The sequence below is a fragment of the Mytilus galloprovincialis genome, chromosome 12, assembly GCF_965363235.1.
Source record: "Mytilus galloprovincialis chromosome 12, xbMytGall1.hap1.1, whole genome shotgun sequence".
NCBI lineage: Eukaryota > Metazoa > Mollusca > Bivalvia > Mytilida > Mytilidae > Mytilus > Mytilus galloprovincialis.
In genome coordinates, this window is record NC_134849.1 from 58,298,446 (window position 1) to 58,312,146 (window position 13,701).

The 13,701-nt window shown below is 31.3% G+C and overlaps 1 protein-coding gene across 1 annotated transcript in view; it reads left to right on the forward strand.

The window, feature by feature from the left end:
• Positions 1-13,701, forward strand: part of LOC143055609 (uncharacterized) — a 59,941-nt gene that overhangs the window by 5,789 nt on the left and 40,451 nt on the right. The window contains exons 2-8 of the mRNA XM_076228772.1: positions 677-772; positions 1,932-1,989; positions 3,553-3,599; positions 9,632-9,675; positions 10,796-10,844; positions 11,444-11,533; positions 12,126-12,150. Of these exons, the coding sequence (XP_076084887.1) occupies positions 1,949-1,989; positions 3,553-3,599; positions 9,632-9,675; positions 10,796-10,844; positions 11,444-11,533; positions 12,126-12,150 (296 nt within the window). The 5' untranslated portion in view covers positions 677-772; positions 1,932-1,948. The remainder of the gene's footprint in view (positions 1-676; positions 773-1,931; positions 1,990-3,552; positions 3,600-9,631; positions 9,676-10,795; positions 10,845-11,443; positions 11,534-12,125; positions 12,151-13,701) is intronic.

The following is a 13,701-nucleotide window of genomic DNA, read 5'->3' on the forward strand; positions in this document are numbered from 1 at the left end:
AAATCAAGAGCATATAAAGCAATAGTCAGACCTAAATTAGAATACAGCTTTAATTTATTTTATGGGACCCTCACACCAAAAATGCTACCAAAAAAATAGAAATGGTTCAAATACGACTAAGACAAGCAACTAGGTACATTTGTAACAACTAATGTACCATAACACCAGTAGCGTTTCAAATATGAGTAATAACTTAAAACTACCAACAGTAGCTGAAAGCCGCCTTAAAACACGTCTTATTATACTTTTGGTTTTTGTAATATACGTGCACAAATTCATGAAATTGTCAAATTTATATATATTTTTCTTTTACGTTTACAAGAAAATTATATTTTACCACGCATGCACTTCTACAAGTAATCTTCAGTATCCTATACTTATAGACATATATACGAACCATAAAGGAAGCATTTATAAATCATCATTTTTCCCACACACCATAATCCAATGGAACATGCTACCTTTAGCTACAGAACAGTCAACCACAGTTGACAGTTTCATAACACACCTTACACAAGGTATTCTATGTCAACATTATCAACTGATTTTGGTCAGTCTTACTGTCAGATGATAAATTTTTGTATTTATCTTTTAATCACTTTTGTTTTTTGTAATATACATGCACAAACTCATTAAATTGTCAAATTTATATATATTTTTCTTTTGCATTCACAAGAAAATCCTCGACGGTATCCTGAAGTTTTGTTGTACAACTGAAGAAGAAGAAGGATACCCTGCCATTGGTTGTTTTGTTCTGTGTTATCATATTAAGGTAATATGTGGACTCCGTCGGATAGAAATCGACCTTATGCAAGTGAATATCAATTGATCTGTTATCCTATTTCTGCTTGAAATAAAATCTCGATCAAAAGTCTGTAACTGTTTGAAAATTGCGTTGTTATGAGAGTCCTTAGTATAATAACACAGAACCAAATTCATCTTTCTATTTCGTACTTTAACATGTCAAATTTTCCTAAAACTAATCAAAGTTGTATACTTATACATGTGAATGTGCACTTGATTTCTATCCGATGCATCTCATGTTTTTAAAAAAGATGTGTTGCAGTGATTGTTGAATCCTTAAGAACCTGTCAAGATTTCAAGTTTGTGCTAAGTGACTGAGTGACTTATGACATAGATAGCCTCCCATCATTGACAACTAAACATTTAATTTGATCTATGATATAACTGTATTCAACAAGACATACAAAATTCTAACATTGTTTAACAAATTAATAGTAAATAAAACGTTAGTTTTTTAACATGTTAACATAAATCCCTCAAACATTTCAAATGTCAAAAGCTATTTATATAAGGAAACAGTAACTATACAATGCTATATTTATATATAAATATATATATATATATACAAATCGTCTAAACATCAACCCAATAATGTTAGATCTGTCGCAAATTTTTGGGTCTTCCCTCGCCGGGATTCGAACCCATACTACTGAGATATCGTGACACCAAATCGCCTGCACTGTAACCGGCACTCTAGACCACAAAATGAAGTTTTCGGTGGCTGGTTGTTACCTTTCCACGCAGTTTTAATCTAGTGTCGTATTACAGTACATGATATAAAGGCATGAAGATGTTAAATTATCTATAGTAAAGGATCCTACAAATTAATGTAAGATGCAGTCACAGAAATAATTATATTTATAAGTACAAATGTACGTCTGAACCAGTGACAACTCCACAACAGATTTATCCATCGGATCACCAGCAGTGATGGTGATACATGGCTATGTACATTCTGTATATATACAACTTGTCTAATCATCAACCCAAGATCTGTTCATTTGCTTTCTAAAATCTGTTGTAGAGTTGTCACTGGTTCAGACGTAAATATAATTAAGTCTTTTTATCAGTATATATTTGAAAAGCTCTTACTAAAAAAAAATTTAATGACATTTTTTTCATTTTAGACTACCTGCAGACAAGAATGATTATGGGTGCAAAAATGGAGACAAATGAGTCTAGGCCGTAAGTTCCAGTATTTTAGGGGAAAAAACGCTAATAAATAAGAATGTATCACTAAATGTAACCATTCCCAGAAAAATAACACACGAAAACAAAAGATCCCTTATTACAACATCTATGCTACTGCATAAAATAAGTAAGCAACCTAAAACAAATGAAAGGGTGAAATGCATGTTATACTTTTTCTACATTACTAGTTCTCAAATTAAGCCCTACACTGTATATGAATAGAAAATAAGATTGATTGATTTATTGGTGTTTTTCACCCTTTCCAAGACTATTTTGCTTTTTTGTATGGTCAGTTTTATTGAAGGAGGAAGCCGGAGTAATCAACAGCCTTGGGAAGAAAAAATGACAATCCTAGTCAATTAAGATGGGAGATAATTTACATATTGTCGAGCCGGCAACTTTTGTTGCAGAAAGCTCGACATAGGGATAGTGATCCGGCGGCGGCTACGGCGGCGGCGGCGGTGTTAGCTCACTTCTTAAAAGCTTTATATTTTAGAAGGTGGAAGACCTGGATGCTTCATACTTTGTATATAGATGCTTCATGTTACGAAGTTTCTGTCAGTCACATGTCCAATAACCTTGACCTCATTTTCATGGTTCAGTGACTACTTGAAAAAAAAGTTCAAATTTTTTGTAATGTTGAATTCTCTCTTATTATAAGTAATAGGATAACTATATTTGATATGTGCGTACCTTGCAAGGTCCTCATGTCTGTCAGACAGTTTTCACTTGACCTCGACCTCATTTCATGGATCAGTGAACAAGGTTAAGTTTTGGTGGTCAAGTTCATATCTCAGATACTATAAGCAATAGGGCTAGCATATTCAGTCTATGGAAGGACTGTAAGGTGTACATGTCCAACTGGCAGGTGTCATCTGACCTTGACCTCATTTTCATGGTTCAGTGGTTATAGTTAAATTTTTGTGTTTTGGTCTGTTTTTCTCATACTATATGCAATAGGTCTACTATATTTATTGTATGGAATGATTGTAAGCTATACATGTCTAGCGGGCAGATGTCATGTGACCTTGACCTCATTTTCATGGTTCAGTGGTCAAAGTTAAGTTTTTGAGTTTTGGTCTTTTTATCTAATTATACTATATGCCATAGGTCAACTATATTTGGTGTATGGAAATATTTTATGATCTTTATGTCAGTCGCGCAAGGTTTTTTTTTACCGTGACCTCATTTTCACGGTTCATTGCACAGTGTTAAGTTTTTGTGTTTTGGTCTATTTTTCTTAAACTATCAGTAATGGGTCAACTATATATGTTGTATAGTAGCATTGTTAGCTGTACTTGTCTGCCTGGCATGGTTCATCTGACCTTGACCTCATTTTCAAGGTTCATTGGTCTTTGTTTAGTTATCTTGGTTAATGTTAAGTTTATGTGACAGTTGTAATAAAACTTAGCTTTATACTTAGGACTATCAACATAATATCAATGATTAGTATAGAAGGCGAGACATTTCAGCGTGTGCACTCTTGTATTAAACAATACTTTACATTTTTCAAAACAATCTAAAATTAAATAATTATTAATGTTTTTAATTAAACAGGAAAGCTGTTAAGTATGTATGCGAACAAGGAGAACACTCAAAATTCTGTAAGTGTTTGAAAAAAAATAGTTACTTAACCTGTCAATACTTGAACATATAATATGCATTTATGATTAGTCCTATTGACCTCTCTTCAAAACCTCGAAAAGTAATTATAGAAGAGGGTGGGTATGATTTTAAATCAGACAATTCTCAATTCAAGTCACAATTTTTAAAATTTAACCATTTAAGGTCAAATCTGCAATGGGGAAAATAAAGAGTTCCTTCAATTTTAACAATTTTAGGTCATCCTTTGATAGTATCTTGTCAATGGTGTTACTTATTTAAAACATACATTTAGGTACTAAATATTATTGTTAAATATCAAACATTTGTCAAACAACTGTTCCAATTTGTTGTTTAGGTTTAAATTACGACTTATTGACATTATTCATATAGCTGTGCATTCTATTCCAACATAAGTTTCAGAAAACATTGTCGTAAAAAAGTTGGCTGTCCTAATTATGGCCGTTGTAAATACTAAAAAATACACTAAACTGAATATATGACAGGGCTCACACTACTTCAGAATTATAGGGAGAAGTGACTTCTCTTTTTGAAACTGATAGGGAGAAGTGGTGAGATTTGAAAGAGAAGTGCTCATTCGCGCGGTGCGATACAATGTTTGGATTTTACAATAGTATAAAGGGCCATATGTAAATAATGTTCTTTTTATATTGTTCAATTCATATCTGAGTAAAAAAATTACAATTAAAGTAACATTTGAAATTAAAAGTTGTTTAAGTTTTACTAAGGTTCTTGTGAGAAACTACCAACTAAATATCTAGCACTAAAAAAAAATTATTTTAAAAAATGTAAAGAAGTTATAATATATCAATTACAATTTAATTAAAAATTATCTTGTGTATGACATTCAGTGTTTCTCATAAAAAAAATATAAAAGTTATTAAGCTGGGCCAGAATATATTGATATTAGTATAATAGTCTCAGAGTTAAGCAACTTTAATCAATAGTTTGAAACAATCCATAAAAAATATAGGGAATTATATACCCCAATCAATAAGATGTTACCAAAAGTCTCTTAATGCGTGTGGAATGTGTAATTTTTCCCTTTGGGATCAATATTCTTCTGTCAGCTGTTCCATCCGTGCGTCCGTAGTAATTATTGTAAAAGTACGGATTTCGGTCATAGCTAGTCCGGTTCAGATCCGGAGTTTAGAAATCGGTCAATGGCGGACGAATGCAAGAAAATTTACAAAAATAAACGATGTTTGACAAGTTATTTTGAAAGGAACATGACGTTTTTAATGCAATAAATGGATTAAAAATTTACTGGAGGCAACTTTTATCACGTTTAAATGAAGTAACAAACTTATGTTGCCGTCGAATTTGAGGTTGATGTACGTTTTCGAGTAACAAGCACTGGAACTTGCAGAAATGCACGAAGTGATAAAAAGTTGTATTTTTATCAAATAACCTGCTACACACTACGAAGACAATGCTTCACCCTCTTTTCTAAAGATAATGAATCGTTTATGTCTGAATTTCTTTAATTATCAATAAAAAATTGATGTTTCATCAACTTGGTAAAAATTGAAAATGTCCGATGACGGAAGCGACTGAAAGCGACTATTGTCAAGAACAGGGCGACTTGTTTTCGCTTTTGGGGGTCGGGGAAAGCGAAGTGACGGTCGGGAAGGCGACTTCTTCGCCCAAGTCGCCTGGTAGCGTGAGCCCTGTATGAAAAATGTTTAAGATTAAATGATAATAATATACTTAATCCTTCGTATACAACCTAAAAACACTTTCATAAATTTATAAATGAAAATTTTAAAATGTCGCATTTTTATATAGTAACACCACTGACCCTTCAGTATACGTAACTCCAATGACACAAAAGTTTCACCATTGACATCACATTTCAAATTTTACTTTTATTAAGTACTGAACACAATGCCAAGAACACAGAGCAAAAGAAAATGATGAAAAATACTTCTTAGGCTAAAAAGTCTCAAATTATATAACATAACATCCATTACTAAAAATGTCCATAGTGTCACTAAATAGTGTCATTGGTGTTACCAGCATACATCAGTTTGTGCAAACTTTGTACATGTAATACATGATATGGTTAAAACATTGATAAATAAGTATTGTTTTTCATAAATAGTATGATGTTTTGCTTGTTAAACATGAAAGAAACACAAAACAATGCTGATTGTCATGATATATTCAGTGGTGTTACTAAACTGGTCAATGGTGTTACTTTATCAAAAATGGTCTCACCATTGACAGTAACACCAATGATTTAAGGTGTATTTTAAGATTTAGTTACGAAATAAGTGCTCCATTCCCCTATTATATATGTTGTTAATGGTGCATGTTTCTATATTCAATATATTTCATAATTCAAAGTTAAGGAAATGTTTTCAAAAAACAATTTTACAAGGGTACACCATGGACACTATTTTTATTTATGATATAGCTTTTACTGACTTTTAAGATTTTTTTCCTAAATTTTCAACCTAATTGTTTGTTTTCTTTTGCATAACATGCTTACAGGTAACATTGCTAAGGGAGAAACTGTTGTAAATGCCCACATCTTGCGAAAGATAACTCTTATCCTACTAATTTGTCCTTTGGTTACACCATTGACTTAAAAAATGTAACATTTCCTTTTGGTGAAATTTTTTATTATAGAAACCAACATACATCTCCTAAAATCATTAAAAAATGTTTGTATAATGTATCAAAATGCAATAAAAAGTGATAAATCATAATAGCAAATGATATGAATAATAGTCCTATTTCAAGTCTGAAAGGATTTATAGTAAAAAATAACAGTTAATTCTGGCTATCTCCAAGGGTTTAAGAAAACATTCAGGATGTTTTTATAACATTTCATACTGTAAACTGTATATTGTGTATCACAAAACATTCATATCTAACATATATATGCAAGTGTTATTTTGATATATTTTCATGTCTGTGACTTAAAAAGACCCAATAACATAGTTTTGCATGTTTTTTTGATAATGACCCAGATGTACCTGTCAAAAATGCATACTTGTCAGAACCTTTTACTATCAAAATATGAAATACATCTTTCAAAGTATAAATGTTTCTCAAAAAGGTCTATCTACAGAGATGCAACTAATCGTCGGACCTGTCAGACCTAAGGGGCAGAATTTATGCAGGTCCGGCAAAACTCGTTGCTGTGCAGGACCTGATGGCCGTCAATATTTTAGTCTGCTTGGGTCAGCCAAAACTTAATTCCCCGTCGGTCCTGGGAGAGTATTTTGTTTATAAAATTGTGAATTTACAACCACGTTGCATGATTAGATAGAACAACATTCAAGGCTTCGATTACATAATAGAAATCGGGAGTTCAAACTGTTTTAATGATAACTATTATAGCCTGACACCTTCCAAATATCCTTCCTTAAAAAATAAAAATTAAACCTTTTGCAGTATAAATTTCAGTTTTGAAAAGGTATGTTTGACATCGTTAATTTATTGAAATATTTATATCAAACGCAGTTATTTAGTTGTAACAGAGAATACACACCATTGGTTTGAAAAATGACTTAACTTTAACCTCCGTAGCAGAGTTAAAAAAATCTATGGGTCACTGAATATTCACAATATATTTTATTTTTTAAACTTTTCTTTCAAATTAGTTTTAATCCAGAAAAAAGTAAAAACATTGCCTGACTGTACCTTAAGTTGAATATCTATATCCAAATTCAATTAATTAATTAAAGCTGTAATCCATGATCACAAATTGAATGCTTTGTTTACAATTGTTGAAAGCCATGTGCTTTTTAGCGGGAAAATTCGGGAAACCCCTTAACAGGAAACAGTTACATTTCATTGTTATTTATAGACATATTAAAAAGTTTTTACATAGATTATTTTGAGTGAAAATATAGGTCTGGCAGAAATGTGATGGGTCTGGCAAAACTTCGTACCCTGTAGGCCCCAATGTCTGACAGGAAAAAAAAACTGTTTGCATCTCTGTATCTAATGGTACAATAAAACTATACTTCAAATTCATCTAAGGCCAGGGTTTTTTAATTGGTTGGTTTATGGATTTTTCCCATAAAAAATGTAAAAATGTGAAAGTCAAAAGATACTGTGTGCTGCATTCCTGATGCCATTTCAAACGAAAGATACAGAATTAGTTTAGTAAAATAAATATGGTGAATTGTGTGGTAATTAATTAACAATTCTGTTGTGTGTATCAATGCTTTTTCACCAAAATATATATTATAAAATATTGTACAAATAGTTATCAAAGGTACCAGGACTATAATTTAGTACGCCAGACGCGCGTTTCGTCTACATAAGACTCATCAGTGACGCTCATATCAAAATATTTATAAAGCCAAACAAAAAGTTGAAGAGCATTGAGGATCCAAAATTCCGAAAAGTTGTGCCAAATACGGCTAAGGTAATTTATGCCTGGGATAATTTTTTCATTAAATTTTGTACAAATTGTTTGTACAGGCACTTTTTATACAAATTACAATTTAAATACAAATTATAATTTGTACAATTTTTTTGTACAAATTATAATTTGTACAAAATGATAACTTGTACACAACAAATCAAAACTTATCACGTAAAATTGCAACGTTTAATAGTTAAAAATATGTGACAAGCTATATAGAGTACCAAAGAGCTCATATTGGGAAAATAATAATGTGCATCCGTCCTTGATACATTTTAATACAAAATCACGCAATTTAAACTTCAAATACTTAAGTTTAATGATTTAAATAGAGAATAATACATGGCAAAATCCGTATCATATGTTGTATCATCCAAAGACACCAATATCAGCCTTTAGATCCAAGGGATGATATTGGTCGAATGTGATACGGATTTTGCCATGTTTTATACGCTTTATCATATATTTCAACAGTAGAGTTATATTATATGAACTGTTCACTGGGTTACCTTCAGTTCTACTTTTGTCTTGTTTTAAAAGCCTTAAAAGAACTGCTCAATTACTTATCCAAAGCACCTGGGTTACCTTACAATTTGCATGCTGTTGTTCTAAAAATATTTTGTTTATTATATTGTATTTTTGTGTGTGTTTTGTGTTTTTTATAGTTGCATTTAGTGTGCCAAAAAATCTGAAAACTTGAGGTTCTTGACGTCACATGTACATATTAAACAATGACGTCATTCAATAAATTGTGTCACACCTGAATGACCGTATCTATTTTCAGGAAAAATATTTCTTAAGCAAAAAATAAATAAAAACTCACTATGCAAAAAACAAAACAAAACAAAAACAAGTAGGGGTGTGATAAAGGGTAAAGGTGTGATAAAGGGTAGGGGTGTGATAAAGGTATGCGATAAAGGGTGTGCATCAAAGTTGCGCGATATGGATTAAACAGCAGGCTATTTATCAAATATTCAAAACTACTGTATTTACTACTAAACATATGATAAAGTGTTATTATATATTATCACATACATGATAAAATTATTTTCACAGCATATTACAAAATCCTGCATGTGTGTGCATCATATCAGGTTGGGTTTTGTTTTGTGTACTTGTGAAAAACAATATTCAACAGTAGAATTATATTATATGAACTGTTCACTGGGTTACCTTCAGACTCGGATTTCTCTTGAACTGAATTTTAATGTGCGTATTGTTATGCGTTTACTTTACTACATTAGTTAGAGGTATAGGGGGAGGGTTGAGATCTCACAAACATGTTTAACCCCGCCGCATTTTTGCGCCTGTCCCAAGTCAGGAGCCTCTGGCCTTTGTTAGTCTTGTATTATTTTAATTTTAGTTTCTTGTGTACAATTTGGAAATTAGTATGGCGGTCATTATCACTGGACTAGTATATATTTGTTTAAGGGCCAGCTGAAGGATGCCTCCGGGTGCGGGAATTTCTCGCTACATTGAAGACCTGTTGGTGACTCTCTGCTGTTGTTTTTTATTTGGTCGGGTTGTTGTCTCTTTGACACATTCCCTATTTCCATTCTCAATTTTATTCTATGAAAACAAAAATATATATTATTTGCAAATTAAAACTGTTATTTTTTTTTTTAGATTTGACAGAAACGCCTACAGATAGTACAGTTGAACAAACAAAGGTTATATTTTACTTCCTTAATTAAGTTTAAGAGTATTTAGATTCATCTGTACTAATGATGCAGTGTAATGATATTTGGACAATGTTGGAGAACAAATGCATACAGTGGTCAAATGAAATTGGTAACATCCAAAAGGTTTTAATAAAAGACAATATTTTTGAAACCTTAAACAAATCATAATGACCATATAAAAAAAGAGATGATAAGGAAACACAGAACAAATATAGAAAAAAAACATGATATCGAGTAACCTGAACCAACCAAATAAACCATGGTTTAACCATGCTCTTTGGAAGGATAAAAACATTCATATATGAAAGCCAATTGAATATTTATCAAAACCAAATTTTAGACACCAATCCTATTTGTAAAACGTTTCCTACCTGAATTGCGTTCTCAGAAATTTTCAAATGTTTCAGGTATATATATGTGAATGCAATGTACTTTTTCTAGTCCAAAATGTAGGCGTTCAATTTGTGTATACTTTTATATTTTAGGTTAATATTGACAGATTTAAGATGGATGTTCAAAGCAAATTTAAAAAAACAACAGTTGAAATTATCAAATTATTTTTTTTTACTTCTTACTTGTAACAGTAACAATTATATTTACAAGTGGTGCAATATGTGCAATTGTTTCTCCACAGGCGGTAATGTTAAAGTTTTTGTCTGTAGCTCAATTCATATAGTTGGATATGTATGATGGCTGTTTCATAGCTCAGACATTTTCACATATGTGTTAAATTTTCAGGTTAGGAAGTGAGATTTTTTCCGTAAATTAGCACACTTGAAAATCCTTTGTGATGCGGCTCTTCATTTCTATTATGTTCCACTTATCACTTTTAATCCTACAACCTATTTAATGATTTTCTTGCTTTGAATTGGATTTCGACGTTCCTGCTGAAAATAACTTTGGAGCACATCTTCAGACGAATGAAATTTATAAAGTCTTAATTTCATGTACATATAAATTAGAAAGTCATTAGAGATCAACTCCTATCAATCTTTTGATGTTTTAGGAGATGCATCACTAGAATAAATTATACGTTTATAACTGTAGACCATAGTTGTAATTAGGATACATTAAATTTTAAGTCAATGTAAAGCTAATTCTTTTACAGGTTGAGTCAACAAACGATAATAAACCTGAAACTTTCAGACATATCGCAAGTAAGTGTAAGACATCGACATAATTTTTTATTTCGTAGCTTTTAACATGTTTGACTCTTATTTAATCTGTTATACCGACAAATGGTGGTCCTAAAGTTTGTTGTGTTTTTGAAAATTTCAATTCATATACATTAGATGTATTATAAGATATTTTTCTAATTGGATAATCTATAAGCTATTGTGTGTAGAGATATATATATAAGCCAAACAAACACTCGGACGAGACGAAGCTACATACATAATCATAATGTGTGTATAAAGAGCGATAGAAAATACCCACCCATCAGGAATAACAAATTGTAGCTGGAAACTATCTCGTGTGAACATTTGAAGTTAATTTCTGGATGTGAACTTTTTCAAAATACAACGTTGTTAGTATTCTTAATTAATGGAGACTGATTAATTGCTGATGTAAAAAAATCTATGTTTAAATTAAACATTAACAGTACAATGTTACTACGTCCGATGCACATTTTGACTTTTGCAGTGATGCACTAGTCAAAAAACCTTTATTTTTATTCATTTACAGTTCCTTATGATATATTTGTAAGTTATGTTCATACAGTCCAAAATAGTTAATTGATGACATGTTATTTCAGGAAATACGTGGAAAAAGAAAAGGACAGCTCGGAGCCAGTCTGGTACAGGAATTAAACAAAGGAAACGGATATTCCGTATATTTCTAAAAGGTAAACTGATAAAATTAATATACAGTTGCCATACAACCAATAGTATAAATAACTCTTATAACATTGTTTGTTTTGATCAAATTTCCTTACTTGTTAGAGTTTTAGATAAAATTTAGAATGGAAATTGGGTATGTGTCACAGAGACAAAAACCCACCAAAAGAGCAGAAAATAGCCGAAAGCCATCTATGGGTATTCAACACAGCGAAATTGAACTAACATTAAAAATTATTCAAAAGCAAGAGGCTCCTAACTTGCGACAAGCTGGTTTGGTGAGTTCTCCACCCTCCTCCTATACATCTAGCCAATGTAAAAAATACACACAGCAATACGCACAGTAAAATTAATTTTAAAAGAAGTCCGAGTCTAATGACAGAATAGGTATCAAAAGAAATTGAGCAAAATGACAAAGATAAATAAATTAACAAAGTACTACTAGCAGTTACTTACATGTCTGGCTAAGATTATGTCTTCTTCATATAAAAAGAAGCACAATCCCTCCCGTAATACCTCTATATTTATCTATCTTTGGTTCTTATAACAATAAATCAACTCTGTGTTTTAATTGCTTGTACAGTGTTCTCTTTTTTACAGTTTTAGGCTCGACAGCAAATCAAAAGTAAGTTACAAATAAAATAATTTGATTTTTCAAAGACTAGAAAAATGTGTCCAAGTAACCTCAAATATATTTTTTATTTGATTTAAAATTAAACCTTATCTTATGAAGTTTCTCTCTATCATATGTCCAGTAACATACTAATTTATTATGAGTAATAAGATACTTATATTTAGTATATGGACTCCTTGCAATATTTGTATGTCTGTCTATTAGAGTTTACATGTACCCTACCCAATTTAACAGATCAGTGATCAAGGAGAAAGTTAAATAGTCAAGTCTGTATCATCAGATACTACAAACATTAGGGACACTAAATTTGGTGTATAGAACAATTTTCAAGTGTACATGTCCAACAAGCAGGTCTCATCTGACCTAGACCTCATTTTCATCGGTCATAGGATAATGTTTAAGTTTTTTTTAAAGTTTGGTTTGTTTCTCAAATGTTATAAGCAATTGTCAATTGTGCATTTAGTGTATGGAAAGACTGCAAGGTGTTCATATATGTCTGACAGGGCTCATATGACCTTGATGTCATTGTCATTGGTCAATGTCAAGACTTTGTATCTTAGGTTCTATTCACCTGTCCGTTAAATCTTTTTTACAGAACGTTGGTGATTATAGGTTTTTGATTTAACTCGTAGTTAATCCTCCATATTACAGACTTTACATAAAACTTCAATGATAAGTAAAACGTGTGCATTTTTTTTTTTTTATTGAAACAAATAGGAATTTATCCGAGAACAACCTAAACATGTAATGACATAGGTGCAAATTTATAATATCATTTCTGAGCAAATTTACAGTATTTCTTTATTGTTTCATTTAATATTAATTTTTCAATATTTCAAATATTAGTTCCCTTCAAATTGCATGCCCTCACTCATGTTTACACATGCAAAATTCTAATGTCACAGAGGCAAAGGAATATAAACAAAACTAACATTAGAATGAGAATAACAATAATTCTATTTTATTAAGTTCCAATGGGTGCCACGCTAAATAGATACATCTATAAAGTCAGACTTAAATATAGATTTTGTTAAAAGCCAGTTCGTTATTGGCTCAACTACGTTGCTAAATGTCCAAAAATGTACAAATTTTGTACATGTAAATGTATCATACAAGAATAGAATGCATCTAGATTCGTGTTTCAGTATTACTATTTTTTTCGAAACCCTAGTAGATAACGCATGTGCAGATCCATCTTTTGTTTTCATTAATCAGACATCTTATTAATCAACAAAATTTTTAGACTGCGTTTTTTTATACGACCGCAAAATTTTTGCAGTCGTATATTGGTATGACGTCATCATCATCCGAAGACAACCGGTTTTCGCACTATAACTTAAGTATAAGTAAATAGAAATCTATGAAATTTAAACACAAGGTTTATGACCACAAAAGGAAGGTTGGGATTGATTTTGGGAGTTTTGGTCCCAACAGTTTAGGAATTAGGGGCCAAAAAAGGGCCCAAATAAGCATTTTTCTTGGTATTTGCACAATAACTTAAGTATAAGTAAATAGAAATCTATGAAATTTAAACACAAGGTT